The 16,049-nt window shown below is 54.4% G+C and overlaps 5 protein-coding genes across 5 annotated transcripts; 2 read left to right on the forward strand and 3 right to left on the reverse strand.

The window, feature by feature from the left end:
• Positions 1 to 352: 352 nt before the first annotated feature.
• Positions 353 to 3,763, reverse strand: BO80DRAFT_432656 (uncharacterized protein; the record flags this gene model as incomplete). Its single annotated transcript, XM_025720793.1, has 1 exon — positions 353 to 3,763. The coding sequence occupies one exon, from the start codon at positions 3,761 to 3,763 to the stop codon at positions 353 to 355; it is 3,411 nt and encodes a 1,136-aa protein (XP_025577723.1).
• A 4,143-nt stretch (positions 3,764 to 7,906) lies between these two features.
• On the forward strand, positions 7,907 to 9,164 carry BO80DRAFT_422865 (uncharacterized protein). Its single transcript, XM_025718911.1, has 2 exons — positions 7,907 to 8,255; positions 8,421 to 9,164. Exons 1-2 carry the CDS (start codon positions 8,006 to 8,008, stop codon positions 8,993 to 8,995), a joined length of 825 nt encoding a protein of 274 aa, XP_025577724.1. The 5' UTR covers positions 7,907 to 8,005; the 3' UTR covers positions 8,996 to 9,164.
• A 74-nt stretch (positions 9,165 to 9,238) lies between these two features.
• On the reverse strand, positions 9,239 to 11,509 carry BO80DRAFT_500234 (acyl--CoA ligase). Its single transcript, XM_025724224.1, has 3 exons — positions 11,246 to 11,509; positions 10,498 to 11,133; positions 9,239 to 10,444 (listed from the first exon to the last, which is right to left on the reverse strand). The coding sequence occupies exons 1-3, from the start codon at positions 11,343 to 11,345 to the stop codon at positions 9,477 to 9,479; spliced, it is 1,704 nt and encodes a 567-aa protein (XP_025577725.1). The 5' UTR covers positions 11,346 to 11,509; the 3' UTR covers positions 9,239 to 9,476.
• Positions 11,510 to 11,947: 438 nt separating this feature from the next.
• BO80DRAFT_401352 (uncharacterized protein) lies at positions 11,948 to 13,419 on the reverse strand (the record flags this gene model as incomplete). The annotated part of the gene is made up of 4 exons (XM_025717557.1): positions 13,034 to 13,419; positions 12,614 to 12,986; positions 12,434 to 12,551; positions 11,948 to 12,371 (listed from the first exon to the last, which is right to left on the reverse strand). The coding sequence occupies exons 1-4, from the start codon at positions 13,247 to 13,249 to the stop codon at positions 11,948 to 11,950; spliced, it is 1,131 nt and encodes a 376-aa protein (XP_025577726.1). The 5' UTR covers positions 13,250 to 13,419.
• Positions 13,420 to 15,172: 1,753 nt separating this feature from the next.
• BO80DRAFT_422867 (uncharacterized protein) lies at positions 15,173 to 16,022 on the forward strand. The gene is made up of 3 exons (XM_025718912.1): positions 15,173 to 15,557; positions 15,608 to 15,821; positions 15,883 to 16,022. The coding sequence occupies exons 1-2, from the start codon at positions 15,196 to 15,198 to the stop codon at positions 15,633 to 15,635; spliced, it is 390 nt and encodes a 129-aa protein (XP_025577727.1). The 5' UTR covers positions 15,173 to 15,195; the 3' UTR covers positions 15,636 to 15,821; positions 15,883 to 16,022.
• Positions 16,023 to 16,049: the final 27 nt, after the last annotated feature.

Genomic DNA, 16,049 nt, shown 5'->3' on the forward strand with positions numbered 1-16,049 from the left:
AGTGGTTGTGAAGTGTAAACAGGTTCAGGCGTATGGTTGATTAATATGAATTTCTGATATTACCATCTGGTATAGGATTTTCTGATAACACAATGAAATCGCTAACAGAAAGAATGGATCACAAGCATAGGAAATTGACAGTCATGTCCTGTCCGCTCAACATAACGCTGTTGGTATATCATGATGTATGCGAGAATTCCAAACGAGAGGTATCGAACATTAGAATGCAGAATGCTAGTTCAGGACATCGAGTAATACATCATGGTCGGAGAACGGTAGTGAAGAAACGAAATATGAAAGAAAGAGAAAGAGTGAAGAAAGGGCTGAGTGGAAGGATCGAAGGGTTGAGAGATTAGAACATCCCGCCATCCATGGGGATCTTCGGCGGGGGATAGGAAGGAACGGCAGGGGGTGCCTCAGACATGAGCTGCTGAAGCTGCTGTCGCGCCTTTGCGTTCAGATTGCCTCCCTCGCTGGACGTCTTGCGAAGCCGGGCTCGGGATCGAGGCCGCTTCTCGCCGTCGTCGGAGAAATTGCTGATTTCTTCCATCATGGCGGCATCCAGAGACGGGGCATACTGCGACTCGTGCTTTTCGCCCTTCAGGGCACCGAGAATGGTCTGCGTAGTGGTCTGACGGCGACGGCGGGGGTTCATGGGTGGAATCGGCGGCGTTTGCATGCCGTTGCTCAAGCTGGCGCCGGGAGGAAGGCCGACGGTTGGGACATTCGAGGTGCACGAGACAAACCGGGGTTCCGAAATTAGCGCCTTACTGACCATCCGCTTCTGAAGACCGTTATTTCCCAGAGCACGCTGGGGAGGCGCAGTGTGGGTGCTGCTGTTGGTGAGCACGGGGGTCAACGAGGCGCCCTGAGACACGTCCTCCAAGGGGGGCGTGGCATTGGCGGAATAGGGAGCGATGGGCGAAGGCCGCGGGGCAGCCCCGATTAGAGAGGTCGTGCTGGCCGCTGGGCCTGGGGGATAGAAGGGGCGCTCGTGGTAGCTCGACACGGCCGATCGACTGTCACTGCGATACCGTCCAGACGCGGCAGAGGAGGACCGATCGTACATGACGGGCTCCATGACTTCGGCGGAGACACGAGTGGAAGAGGGCACAGAGGCCAATCCGTGGTGATCGTAATCGGGAAACGCAAAGGGCTTGTGGGCACCGTGAGCGACCTCTTCGAGGGTCTCCAATCCCTCGCGGTCTCGCCGCGTGCGACTCTTAGACCGACCAGATGCATCCGAGGTCGAGCGATCGCGGCGAGACCGGAAGCTGGAGTGTGGAGAGGCACCACGGCTACGGCTGGACTCGCGCGAATCGTCCTGGCTACTGCGTCCGAACACCTTAGACCGGAAGGATCTCTCCGCAGCGACATGGGGCGAGCTAGAGTTGGCGTGCTTGGCGAAACTGAACGATGGCCGCTCCTCCTCTTCACGCCACGAGTCGTCCGATACCAAAGCAGGGGTCGATGCATTGGCCAGGTTCAGGCCCCTCCCATTCTTCTGATCCTGCCGGTGGAACAGATGCTGCTTGCTCGACTTGTTCTTCAGGAAGGAAAAGGCATTGCCGGGCTTGCTGGGGGTGAAATCCGGCGTCTGACGGCCTGAGACTGGACTGGCCGACCGGCTCTCGCCCTCTGCAAATCCCCGAAGCTTTTCCTGCACCTTCCTCCGTCTCTCTGCCAGCTCGTTGGCGAACTCTTCGCGTTCCCGCTGTGTCTCCGTGCTCCCTTCGCGCCGATGTCTTGACACAAGCTCGCTTTGCCAGTGCGAGCTGTTTGGCGCGCCCGCCTGGTGCTGTAGGACGGGTTCTTCCGGCGTCTCGGCCTCAATAGGCTTCGGGGGGAGACCAGGAGAAGGAGGCGGGTAGATGGACGACCTATCGCTGTTGCATCGTAGGTGAGTACGGACGAGGCCGCTGAGGCCCAGACCGGCTGGTCCCAAGGTGGGTGAATCGGGCTTTTCGGGGATATCCTCGTGTTCGGGACGGTTCTCGACAATATCGTGTTCCGCGATAGGCTTCAGATCCCCAAGGTCTGAGTATCGAACTTCAGGCAGAGGACTCCGGTGTTCGCTCGTGGGAGTAGAGGGTTTAGACGGGGTTTCGGGCCGAAGGGCCGGATGAATGTCGTCCGGGGTGTAGCGCGAGGCACCGCTTTCATCCTCGGAGTCACTAGGACTGGGGTTGGAGAAAAATGTCTCATCGGCATTCCTGGCCGGGGAGGCGTGGACAATTGACCGGCTCCCTGGGCGTTGAGCCTCGCTATAATGAGAAGATGCAGAGCCGGGTCTGGACACATAGCTCGTGTTGGATAGCCCCCTTGCACGACCAGCGTGTTCCTGGGGAATAGCTTGAACGGGAAGCGGTGGAAGTCGCGCCAAAGGCGGCGTCTCCCTTCCCTGGTGCATCTGTACTTGACGCCGCGTGAACTGGCTTTCGTCAAACATGCTGCTGGGTTTGTTGAACATGCCGGATGCTGTGGCTTTCCCATGATCTTCCGGATGTAGAGCGGCCATCAAGGGGGCTTTATCTTCGTACTCGCTAGCGGGGGGACTCAACGGAGGGGCTCCGTAGGCAGAACTTGCTTGAGTTTGCGGTTCCCTGGGATTGAACCTGGTGGAGTGCTCTGGCGACCTGGGCAACGATGGAGGGCTGGTTGGCCGGGAAGTGGCGGCGGGTTCGGCAACGGTGAGTGGCTGCAATCTGTCGCGTAAGTTCGTGGCGCTTCTGGAAAAGGCACGGTTCAGGGGAGGCAACTCTGGGGCCCCTGCGCGCTGGCGGCTAAGACTTTCGAGTCGTTGCAAGGTCGATGTCTGCTGGTTCTGGGCCGATTGCGCTAATCCTTGCCCGTAAAGCCGGCGGGCTTTGACGGAGCCACGCTCGGGAGCCATGCCGGGCAACGGAGGTTTGGACGAGGAAACCTGTGTCTCCGGTTGCGACGGGGGCGCAATGAATGACTGTTCATCGAAAGATGTCGCCGCAGTTGATGTGCGGGCATTCGACGTAGGCCCAGACGCAGTCGAGGAAAAGGTCGTCCGTTTCGTGGAACCAAAATTAGACAGTGCGTCTTCTGACTCCTGGGAGGGGCTTTCTTGCTGTGTCTCATCCATCGCTGCCTCCTCGCGCTCCTTTAACTTCAGTCGTTGAAAGGCAGACATGGTCAGATCGTGCTCATAGAGCGCACGGCCACCCATGCGTCCAGACTCCGAATCTCCGGTTGAGGATGTCGCCTTGGAGGGAATCTTATACACCTTTTGCCGTCCGCCGAACAAGTTGTTGCCTTCGGCTCGACGAGCCCTGCTCATGATGCTCCCTTGTTGGGAGGGATCGTCGTCCGTACCATAGCCATTGTTCTCTGAGGCAAGGGAGTGTGTGCGCCCGAGAGCGATGGATGGCCGACGACTGTCGATAGAGACCTCGTCGATATCCCCCAGCAGGCCTGGGTTGTGACCAAAGAGGTTCAGGCGCGAGGCACGCCGCGGGAAGAGAACACTGTCATCACTCGCTTTCCCGATTATCGATTCCGGGTCATCTTGCTCTCGTAGCATGCTGAAGCGTGCGGATAACTTGGGCATCAGGAGACTCGTGCGAAAGTCGTCGGTCGAGGGCAATGCGCTGGAAAGGTCGAAGTCCTGTTTCTCCTCGGGTTCCTCCTTCTTCGTCTTCTTCGATAACATGGAGCTGAGGCTGACTGTGCTGCTTTCGGGCCCCTCGCCATCTTCCTTCACCTTCTCCTTCTTAGTCTTGCGAAATCGGTTCATGGTGATGGTGGACCGGTGTAGGGAGCGACGGGCAAGGCGATTGCGAGATCGATGTTCGACAGTAGGGGTTCACCGCGTAAAGGAGTGGCAGCCGTTCCGACACATACACCGACACAATGCTGTGTAAGAGCACACCCGTCAGACATCCGCCGGTTGCGCACAATTGATTTGATGCTGGATGGACCATAAACCTACCAGGCGAAGACTGGAATAGGGGAGCAAAACGAACGACTGAGTCGGAGAAGAATGGCGTTGAAAAAGCTAGGGCAATGGATGCGATTCCAAATTACCAGTCATCCCCTGGGAACGCCAGAGTCACGGGGGGGGCGACAGGGTGCCAATAGTGGGTGTAGCTTGCAGAGTGGGCTGGGTTAAGGTCGATACCGCGCGTGAGGAAAGAAAGAGGAATAATAATAATGACCGAGGAGTAAGAGTGTACTAAGTGCAGATGTTAATATCGGTCGGATTGGACAGATTGGGCGTCTGCATGAGCCGGGAAGGAATGTGGCTGCACCGTCGACAGCGGGAGCGGAGTAGGCAAGTCGCGATATCTCGAGTGGAGGCCCCCAAGCAAATGATCGCGTCGATAGTTCGGGGCGACGGTCCAAAGCGCAATTGAATTGATAGGGTGGGAAAATGAGTGACAGTGTCGGCGACACGAGAAGTAATCCGAGGGCAGAAAGGAAAAGAAAAGAAAATGAAAGGTGAAGAGGAAAAAGGAACGATCAGTGTGGAAGGATTGGAAGGATAGAAAAAAAGAAGGGATCTGGATTCCATTCGATCGTCACTTTTTTTTTTTTTTCTTTTTTCCCGGTCCCTATTTTTCTACTCGGTCCTGGCCTTTCCATGATCAATTCAGAGCTGGCCGATGGTTCTGGGTGATTATTACGGACCAGTCCAGTCAGTGGAAGCGCATTATTGGGGCCCATTGGCCACGCCGGTGGTCCTGGAGAAAAGCGGATCGACACGAGATTCGCTGGTTGGTTTTCTAATCCATCTCAAGGGTGTTTTCCTGCAGTCCGAATTTTCAGTGCCACACTACTTTCTTTTTCCCATCGCAGCTGATACTAGGAAGTGTCTGATGAAGACCGACTTGAGCTGCATCGCTCAGTGCAATCCCATCATCATTGTCACCGGGGACGACCACATTATTTCCCACCGGGCGCAACAAGGTTATTTGCTGGCCCGACTCCACCGGCTCTGGTGCCTGGATCATAACAGTAAACAGTCAGTCCCGAATAATAAACTGTCACAGAAACCATGGATGGGCTCCCATACCGTTACCGTACCGCGGGCTAGGGCCCAATGCCCCTTGCAGGCTCCACCGGCCATGAATGAACTGCAAATCGGATGGAGCTCTGCCACTGGGTCCTGTCGGGTACCTTACCTCCCCTTTACCGTATCGCTGGCTGCCCCATGACAACCCTTTCTCGCCGAGCTTCCACTCTGGAGGTTCTAATGTTGAAGGCTTGACGCCTATACTCCGTACTCCGTATCTCCGCGTCAATTCAAGGAGGAAAATATATTGCTTCTCCGTCCACCTCGACCGGAAACCCAATCCGGTCGACGGGAACCAGAGACGGATTTGTACGATCGATTATGACCGCGTCTCGCGGGATGTGGGCCGATCCGGGGCTGAAGGCTGAAGCCTAAGCCTCGACCTCGAGCAGCTCCAGGCATCCTTTACTGTGATGTGCGCCCCTTGAGACATTCAGCGGCGGTGTTTGATCTACTCCGTAGTGAAGCAATAATTGCCTCCAGTGGTCCTCTAGATGAGGCAATCACGATATCTGGGGGCACAATCTGAAGCGACCAGCTGAGCTGGATCCCTTTCATCCTCGCCAAATATGACCTGTCTATCGGATGCTGTTTCATGCCCTTGAACTTTATCCCAGGACCGCTAGAGGGGTTCCGGAAATTTGGACGAGCGGGACGATCACTACGACTGCCGTCGGGCATCCCATGATCCATCATGACTGGGTCGATGGATGTCCCCACGCTGCTTGGACGCGAGTATTTGATATCATCGGCATTAGCAGACGGTTATCGGGTCGTTCTGATGGACTCGCGGACGACATCGGAGTACATGGCCTGCAGTCATCCCGCATGGACATGTATTCTATGCAGCTAGTTGAGATCCAAGCGTACGAGGTGCTCCGCAATGGAGCCCGCCTTCAGAGGGATACAGGGATGGCTGTGGCCCCGAATGGAGTCCGGAGCAGGCAGAGGGACAAGTGCAACATCGAACATGCATTAGATAGTGCGTACCCCTCATTAGGGGGAAAGGAAGAGGCGTAACCTAACTCGCCCGTCGTACGGAAGCATCAGCAAGGCAACATAAAGTATGGACATAACCCTGGTGGACAAGCAGCCATAGATAGTAGTTACTCCGTACCTTCTTCGCGTCCAGGTTACTAAGCAGGGACTTTGGGAACCGGTTTCTTGTGCGGACTAGGCGAAGTGGTTTGTGATTCTCTTGGTTGGTGTGGACCGGTTTGCAAGGCCCAGAATTCGATGAACCATTGTCATCAGAGATCCAACACGTCATCTGTAGATTCTGTGCCGGCCATTGAATGAATCTGAGGGTCTGGTGGAGGCCTGTAGCGAGTGGGCAACAATTTCTGTCGAGCGGCAGAAGCAGAGTGATGATGATTGATCGTGTCTCGGGAAGAAATGACAGCCGTTGGATAGTCGAACCTACTTCCTCCGTCCCTACCTAGACGAGTAGTTACTGGAGAGGCCCTGAAATACGGAGTCCTGAATACGGTAATATTGTATCGCCCTACGCGGTTGAGAAGCGCCTCACCCAGTCCGGAGTAGCGGGAAGATGAATCCCTCCCCAAGAGACTGTCAGGTCAGCCAGCCTTCCTGCCAGCGAAGGGTGGATGCCCCTGACTAGACCAGCTTGTGGTTAGTGACTGGTACGCCCAGTGGTACGGAAACTATACACTAGTAAAAGGAATACTACTAGTCGGGGGACTGGACTTGCTTACCTACCACTTCCAGGTAACTAGCTGACCGGACGGGACAAGAGAGCTGCAAAGTGCAAACGGGTCCGGATTATCTCCGCCCACTCTCGGTAGAACTCAGGCACAGACAACAGGAACTGAGACTAGACTCAGGTACACGCTCAGGCACAGGCACGACGTCGGTTGGTGCTCCCCAATCAATCCAAGGATAAGCAGACGCGATCCAAGGGTCGGCAACATCATCATGAAGTCATTAATCTCCCCCCCATCCCGCGTCTCCATCGACTACTCTCTTGATTCCGGTGTGTATAAACAAAGAAGCCGCGCTGCCAAGTTCACCACGCCCACGCTGATTTATCACTGCCGGTGGACCAGCGCCCAACCAAGATTTCTTCGACTCCTCCCGAGGATCCAGATCAGTCCTTTCGACCTCCCGTTAATTAATTCAATCTCCGAGATCCATGAGGAGCGAACGTGCCTGACTAATCCCACCCAAAGACCCAGCCAAACACTCATAATTTCCGGCATTATGGGCATCGATCGCTTCTCACAGACTTCGTGTTGAGCCAATCCCTTCCAATCGACCGGGATTGCGATCAATTGTCGCTGCTCAAGCTTTGCGCGGAAATAGGTCTCCTTTCCAGCCGATCGGCCGGTGTTTCACCTCGCAGCGGGGTTCGAGTCCAAGTCCTTTCATAATTCATGTCCTGAGCCCTCCCGCCTTTTGGTCTGGACTCCACGGAGGATTGCGCTCAGCATTACGGAGCACTCCGTCCGGAGAACTGGGTTGGGCTCTCCTAGGAGAAGTCCTCCTTTATGGGCGCCCTGACTGCCGAGCAGCTCCAGTGTTTGATCCGGCTCTTACGGCCCATCTGATCGACGGCCACCACCACAGCTTTTGTTTATCAAGGGGCATCACCAGGCAGATCTAAAACGGAGGCTGCCATGGCGATGTTTGATCAGAAGACAATGGACTCCCACTCTCCTTGCAGCACCTAAGACATTGTGCACGACTTCCCCGTTTGCAGCCTGCAGGGCGTGAGAGTGACACTTTTCGGCTGCATTGAACCCCGTAGAAACAAACTCATGACGCCATCCCTGCCTTTCCGTGTAACCCCTCGCCATTACTAATCCGCTCTCCGCACTGCCGCAAGCTCAAAGCTCCAAGCTCAACCACCACAGATGCAATTTTTTCCATCAGTTGTCAGTTAACTTGGCCAGGCAGCACCGTATCTACGATCTATCCAGCATATTGATCAATTGGTATATCACAATGCAGGTTCTTCTCCTAGGCGGCCACGGTAAAGTGGCTCTGCATCTGACCCCGCTTCTGCTCGCCCGCTCCTGGAACGTCACCAGTGTCATCCGCAACGCAGAGCACGAAAATGAGATCCTTGCCCTAGGCAAAGGCGCTAGGGGCAAGCTGAACGTCCTCCTCTCCAGCTTGGACGACGTCAAGAGTGATGCCGACGCCAAGAAGATCCTAGACAGCGTTTCCCCAGACTATGTGGTGTGGTCGGCAGGTATGTAACCGTGGTTGGGATTGAAACCCACCCCCACAGCCAAAAATACCAGAACCATCTGCATCCATCCCTGCAAGTCCAAATCAAATCCACACATCACATCTGCTCATCCATCTATCCAAAATAACGTTCCAACTAACCCAAGGTCCCCCACCTGAAACACAGGCGCCGGCGGGAAAGGCGGTCCCGAACGTACCTTTGCCATCGACGAACGCGCCGCCAAACACTTCCTCTCTGCCTCGTTTGCCCACCCCAGCGTGACCAAATTCCTCCTTGTCTCCTGGCTCGGTAGTCGACGAGTCCAGCCCGCCTGGCTCCCCGATGACGAGTGGGGCATCCTGCAAAACGTCTTCTACAACGTCCTGCCTGCATACGCCAAAGCCAAGCTCGAAGCCGACGAGTACATGACCGCGCTGGCAGCGCAGCGCAAAAAGCTTGTTGCTGCAGGCGCCGCGCGGCCCCTGCAAGCGATCAATCTGCGACCGGGGACATTAACTGACACCCCGGCGACGCGCAAGGTCGACCTAGGCAAGACCAAAAAGGGCCGGGATATAGTGACGCGCGAGGATGTGGCGATCGTCGCGGATCAACTGCTCGCCCGGGATGACACAGAGGGCTGGTATGATCTGCTAGAGGGCGCGGAGCCCGTCGATCAGGCCGTCGAGCGGGTGGCTCGGGAGAAGATCGATGCGGTCGATGGAGAGGACGTCGAAGCCATGGTTAAGCGATTCGGCCTGTAAACAGACTGTGCAGTCCATTGTAATTATGCATGATCATACGATCTCGATCCTACAATCCCGTTGATCGTACTTGACCCGGACCGGTAATGAGATGCAATTCAACGGATGTACTGTACTTTTTTCCAGTCCTTGTTACAATGATAGATCATGTATGAACAAACTAACTTACCTACCTATTAGTCACGTTTAACCATCGAACGTGTATTTTATGATATGTTACAACTACTCTTCCAGAGCTGGACAATCCAATCTACTCCGCGGAGATAGCTTCCGCAGTTTCAGTCTCCCCAAATATATAAAACCAAATCATGAGTGTAGACCAATATCCAAAAAAATAACCAACGCTATCGTTAGATGGATCTATATACAACATCAATTACTCGTAGCCTTACCAACATGATACAAGGATATGCCAGGAAGAAAGAGAGGAAAGGGGAGGGTATGAGGGCATAAAGGCCAAGGCACACAGGCATGATATACCTCACAACTTGGCCTTCGGCCCCTCAGCACCCACTCCCAACCCCTCCTCCTTGGCCTTCTTCTTCAACAACCGTCTAAGGATCTTACCGCTTGCGCTCTTGGGGATTTCTTCTATGAATGTGACGCCGCCTCTGAGCCGTTTATGATATGCGACTTTCGCATCGAGCCATTTAACGATATTAGCGGCCTCTTGGGGCCCGTCCACGCCCGAGTTGAGACTTTTGGCGCTCCGGACCACGTACGCGAGCGGGACTTCGGTGCCGTGGGCTTCGCTCTCGAGACCGATGACGGCGACGTCGTCGATGGCGTCGTTGTCGAGGAGGATTCCTTCCAGTTCGGCGGGGGCGACCTGGAAGCCCTTGTATTTGATCAATTCTTTGACGCGGTCGGTGATGTAGAAGTTGCCTTGGGGGTCTTGGTATCCGACGTCGCCGGTGCGGAACCATCCGTCGGGGGTGAGGCATTCGGCGGTTGCGGAGGGGTTGTTGTGGTAGCCAAGGAAGATGTTGGGGCCGCGCATGTATAGTTCGCCGATTTGGCCGGCGGGGACTTCGACGGGTTCGGAGGCGTCTTCGGGCATGGTCATGTATTTGGCATCCATGTTGGGGAGGAGTTTGCCGACGGAGCCGATGCTCGTGCGCCATTCTTCCCAGGGTTGGGTGTGTGTGGTCGGGCTGGTTTCGCTGAGTCCGTAGCCTTGTTTGATGCCGCATTTGATACGCGTGTAGACGGCTTCGACGAGTTCTTGAGTAAGGGGTGCGGCGCCGGAGTTGAGCATGCGGAGGGTCGAGAGGTCGTACTTGTCCACGATGGGGTGTTTGCCCAGGAGGAGGACAACTGGGGGAACGACGTAGCTGAATGTGATGCGGTAGTTTTGGACGTGGGAACACCACTTCTCAATGTCGAACTTGGTCATCACTACGAGCTCGTAGCCCTGGTATATCGTCTGATGGACTAGGCAGTTCAGGCCTGGGAGGTTATCAGGATAGGGTTACAAGTGGACTCGGGAGGTGGGGACGGACCGTAGATGTGGAAGAAGGGGAGGAATGCTAGAACTCGATCTCCTTTGCCGTCGGCGCCGCCATTCCAGGTGAGATTGCCTGCTTCACCGGCCGAGAGCTGGAGAACATTGGCGACAATGTTACGGTGGGAGAGCATCACGCCCTTGGGTACGCCGGTCGTGCCCGAGGAGTAGACCAGGAAGGATAGATCGCGGGATGGGTCGATCTTCGTCTTGCGAAAACGAGTGGCCCCGGAGATGTTGCGGACGGAGGTGAAGTGCTTGGTTCGGGCTTGCGGATCGCGTTGATCGCCAACGAGTATGATGTGGTCCTCAGGGATGCCGGCTTCTTTCGCGGCAGCGGTGGCTACCGGAAGAAGGGGCAATTGGGTGATAAGAATTTTGGCACCCGAATTCTTGAGCTGGAACGCCAGCTCGTCGGCTGTATAGGCAGGGTTGGACGGGGAGACGATGCCCCCGGCCCAGATCGCTCCCCACATTACGGCCGGGGTATCGATGCTGTTGGGAGTGAAGAGAGCTAGCACGTCTCCCTTCTTCCAGTCGAAGGTGGCCTTGAGACCCTTGCCGAAGGAGAGGGCTGCATCTTTGACTTGTTGATAGGTATACGATCGCCGTGTGTCTGCATCATGGTAGACCACTGGACGGGGTCAGCGGCTGTCTCGGACCAACGAACCGGTCGCGGGCATCGAGGAATTGGTACGTGTCGCCGATAGAGAAGACACTCCAGTGTCGGGAGCAAAGAAACATACCTTTATCATCGGGGAAGGCCCGATCCTTCCGCTCAAAGAGAAAAGTCCAGACGTCCACGTCTGGAATGTCGACGGGGGGATAACGTGAGGAGACGGGCATGGCGAAAATGCGGGGAAAAGCTGGGGAACAGCAAAAGAAAGCTGGAGGGAGCCGTGAGGACGGAGCGGGGACAGGGGGATCCAGAGCACAGAGGAGAGAAGGTCTAATGAATGAGAAAAGCAAAGAAAGGGCCGTCGGCCAGATAGACCGCCGTTTTGGGGGAGTCAGTTAATAAGGAAGAGAGACGTTCGGCCCTCGGCAGTGTCGCCGATAAGCCCGGGGTAGATTGCCACGGATAACCGCTGCGTCTAGGCTAGATTACCTCAGCCGAGGGCCAGTAACGCCCCTTGCTGGGCCCGTGGATGCGCGCGGGGAGATCCTGATTGCTGGTGGTGGTTGACTTGTTCAACTATGGTCCCCGGCCAAGCTTCATTAGCGGCTGGGGAAGTAAAGATGCACCCTAGCAGCCAAGCTGACCCTCGAAGTATCTCCAGAGTGGTGGATTTTCAGAGGTTCGATTGCTAGTGGAACGCAGCGATCAGGTCGGTACAAGGTTGAACCATTCAACAAGGCTCGGGTATCTCCATGATCCGTGTCGCATTATAAAGTAGTAATATCCAAATCCATCACGCGTAACCAGACATATCTACATAGCTCATGACTTACGACCGGTAGACTCGGCTCTCGGTGCTGCTCGAGTCTTTTGTAAGAAGCATTACAGCCCCCCGTTTGGGAAGCCCGCCCCCGTCTAACCGGTCCAGCTCGGCATTGCTGAGAATATATTCTACACTCCCTTGTCGCCGACTCTGGGACGGATGGGCAACCGTCCAAGTGCTGTATGCTGCGGGATCCGGAATCGGCGCGCTGATCTTCGGCAGTGACTGCCCTCGCGAGCGGTTGTTGCTATGAATAACGCGGACAGACGCGATGACCAAAGACCGAATACAGGGTATGGAGGCCGTGACAATGACCAGATAGCACTCAGCCAGAGCCCATCGGGAAAGCGCCACGGTGGCCGCCGTTTGATCACCCCGTTCGGCGATGGAATCCACGTATACAATCCGCATGATCGAGGCCACCATGGCTCTGTGATCCTATGGTTAGCACAAGGAGACCACGTGCGGATCACTTGTCGGTGAGATACTAACACTAGGCCCAGGCCCATCAGGATGACCAGACTGATCTTGATGCGCATTTGCAGGCTCAGGCTCCAGAAGGTATATGTCGGGAAGACAGCGAGGAAAAGGTCCGTTGCAGTGTTGATCGCTGTGCCATATCTGTCAGCTTCTGCCATGGCAATATGATGGGACCAGAGCCAGAAAACATACAGCACTGAACGTAGGCGTAGATACGATCGACATTCGGATCCCAGCATGTCGTGACCACGGTTGTGTCCCAGATGGAGTTGATATTCTTGCACTGGGCCAGGATGGTGACCACGGAGACAATGTTGATGATGATTTGCACCGCGAATATGACCCATAGGAAGAACCACACAAACCTTTGCTGGCGCAGGATGTTCAGGAGATAGAGCGCAAAGGCCGCTCTCCCAACGCCGGTGGCGACAATCAACAGACATTGGAAACCGGTATAATACTGAAGGGCCAGCACCTGGTTTGCACGGCTCAGATATTGATAGTGTCGCCCGTAACCATGTCCGATGGCCATGGTGATCATGATGGATGCGGCCAAAGCGAGTGCCTAATGCGCATTAGGATTTCCCAGATATGACGAAATCAGAGACCAACCAATGCACATAGCATAACCGTGTCGTTCATCGCAAAATGTCGAATGCGAACCTTGGCAATGACTCTGAGGGTCATGACCAGAACCGCGATGGCCGCGGCCGCCCAGTTGAGAGCCAGAATCCCGGGCCCTGCATTGTAGGACGATGACCCGGGGAACGTGTGCGGGGAGTTGCAATCGGACCCCTGTAGGTGGACCGGATCGCAGGTGTAATTCATGCCTAGACAGACGTGAAGAAAGTGAAAGGAGGAGAGCCCAATGCCATGGCAGGCGAATCCAGCCGGCCACGATCCAACGGTGGTCACCCAGACTGTTTATGAGTCGCCGTGAGCATGATGGCTATAACATTTTCCACCGCGCCGGTCTCCGTCCTTTGGATCACCATGAGGAGCGGCAGCATATCTGCTTAGAGTTTGGCCAGAAAGTGGCCAGTTCTTCAGCGCATCCTTCAACGCGCGTTTCGTGAGATGCTCCCGTCCCCACCGGGCCCAACGGGGCAACCGAGCCTGTCCATCATCTTGTCCCGAGTCGGTTTGTTCGACCGAGCCTGTAGCAAGTTAGCAATATTGACTGGTCGCCTTGTTCAGAACTGCAGTGGGATAACCTTCAGGGTCCAATCTTTGAGGGGGTTCGCGGGAAACTCAAGTCCGAGAGAGTCTGAAACCAAGACCAGCGATGCGCGGATGAATGGAAAGGCTAATCATGGCCCTGATTCAGACTGGGTTCATCAAACGCATCCTCTATATATGCTGTTAGTTGGTCGGATATAAGGTTCTCACTTGCCACAGCTGATTCCATGGTTGTTCTGCAGTTCTAATTTGATAGGCAAGGCGAGAAAATGTCACCCGGAAGATCCGCACGGAACCCGCTGAAAGATAATCAAAGACCAATTGTGGGAACAAGAGATTATCTCTGATGCCGATGGCTCAGGCACCTGCACCGTCGGAGTCTAATCCAACTTGGTTATTCTCAGACGTAATGCCGAGGATTATAGCTCAGAGCAGTCGTCAGTTCACCATCACTGCGGCAGCTCCGAAGAACGGGAGATAATCCCGACGAGCCAGGGACGAAGAAGCCCACCGGTGATGAGAAGGAGGTCACTGGGATATTCCCTTGGATAGGGCAGAGCTCCACCGACTCTGGCCCTCAGCCGTCATCACATGCCTGCTCCATATCCTCCTCCTCTTTGGTTCTTTTTAGGATACCGTTCTATCCTCCCTCACCCCACCCGGAAATCAACTGCAAAATGCATAACTCCTTCGCCGACCAAGGCATTCAATTTAAACCTCCCCGCGAAAGCCTACGTACCCCCGTTCAACTTGCCGTCCCCGCCCCACGGTGGCACTGCCATCCTCGGTATAAGGCCCGCAACTATTCACTAGTCCCCGTGCCCCTCCCCTCGAGGAAATTAAAGCACTTGGCCTGAAACAACAGCTATCTATTGCTTCTCATTCTAGCCGTTAGGCTAATGTGATTCCGCTATATTAGTGAGCCTTGAATGCCACTCTCCCTTCAGTCCATTGTGTGGTTTATCTTCATGGCCCGATTGCTCATGGACACGATCAATGCTAGAGAAAGCAGAATAGGGCCGAGGTGCTTTATTGCCTCAATTGACTGTGTATCCAGGGATCAATCTCATGCATTGCCAGATCAAATCGAGTCTCAATTTCATCGTATCCTTCCTTAGATAATGCGTGGAATCATCTGGAAAAGAAAGAATTAACATCAAAGTTGAACTCTCTGAGACCTTCAATGCAGAGACAGACCTACTGAAAAGAAGTTGTCCAGTGTTTCGAGAACTTCTTTGAATGAGGCAACCATCTGAGCATACTCAGGAGGTGAACCCATCGGAATATGGCGGAGTGGTAGACGGCTGTGGAAGTCTCTGTGAAATGTATGAGAAAATTAAGTTCGGGGTGAGTCTAGAGGCAAGTCACCACTAGGCTGCCTGAATCGGCGCCTGCTTGACTATTATCATAAGATATCTCTCGGTCGACATCATCTGAGGTGAAAGATACTAACTAATAGTATCCACCCCTCATCCCAAGAACTTCTAAAGGTATCCTTACAGGCGGTAAACAATACTCGGTACTGCCCCGTCCATACTGCCTCAACCAGCCAACTTCTTCCCATGCAGCACACCTCCCTCTCAATTCCGAACACAATGAATAATCCCCTAGAAGAAAACCATTCCCGTCTCAAAGCAGTGACAGCAATCGAGAGATCCCTAACAGCGAACACACTCACACAGTATACCCCCGACGATCTACATGCCCACAATGTGCAAGTCAGTACACTGCACCTAGACGAGGACGGACAACCGTCATCTCAATCTTCCTTCTTCGAACCCTACATGGATACCCTACCACAGCCTGACCCAGAAGAAGATTACCCTCCCTATGACGAGAAAGGGAATGTATTCTGCACCCCGATCGCCTGGGCGCAGGATATCTATCAGTACCTCCGAGCATACCTAGTGGATATAGCAGGGCAAGGAGATTCCAAGGCCCATGTTCAGCTAATGCAGTATGTATCAATATCTTTTCCCTACGAAATCTATTTGACGGAATCAATAGACCCAGTAATCTCGACTACAACCTCTGAGAACAAACCCAAGACTTCAACTGGCGTGCCACAGCTATTTCCAAAGTCCCTGGCGGTCCCTGGCTGAAAGGCATGATACTCAATAACGTCAACGGGAGTGATGAGATTACGCGCGGGGAACTATTATCGATATTTCGGATCATGATTAGAGGTCTTGAACTGTATGAGAATCATGTCGTGGCTCCTGTATGTTTCGTTTATCCTGCTGTCGTCTAGATAGGCCCAAGGCTGACTCTTCGTTTTGCAGGTGATGTTATTATCGTTTATGGGTCCGCGGCATGGTCGTGTTCTTTTAGCTCATCACGATGGGATGAAATTGGTTGTTTATAAGAGTGAGCTTTGGGAATTTCGGTCTAGAAATGTGTCTGCCTTGAAGATTCTCGCTCGGTGGTGGTGTTCGGGTGGCGTTGGCGA

This window comes from Aspergillus ibericus, assembly GCF_003184845.1.
Source record: "Aspergillus ibericus CBS 121593 unplaced genomic scaffold BO80scaffold_9, whole genome shotgun sequence".
Classification (NCBI taxonomy): Eukaryota; Fungi; Ascomycota; class Eurotiomycetes; order Eurotiales; family Aspergillaceae; genus Aspergillus; species Aspergillus ibericus.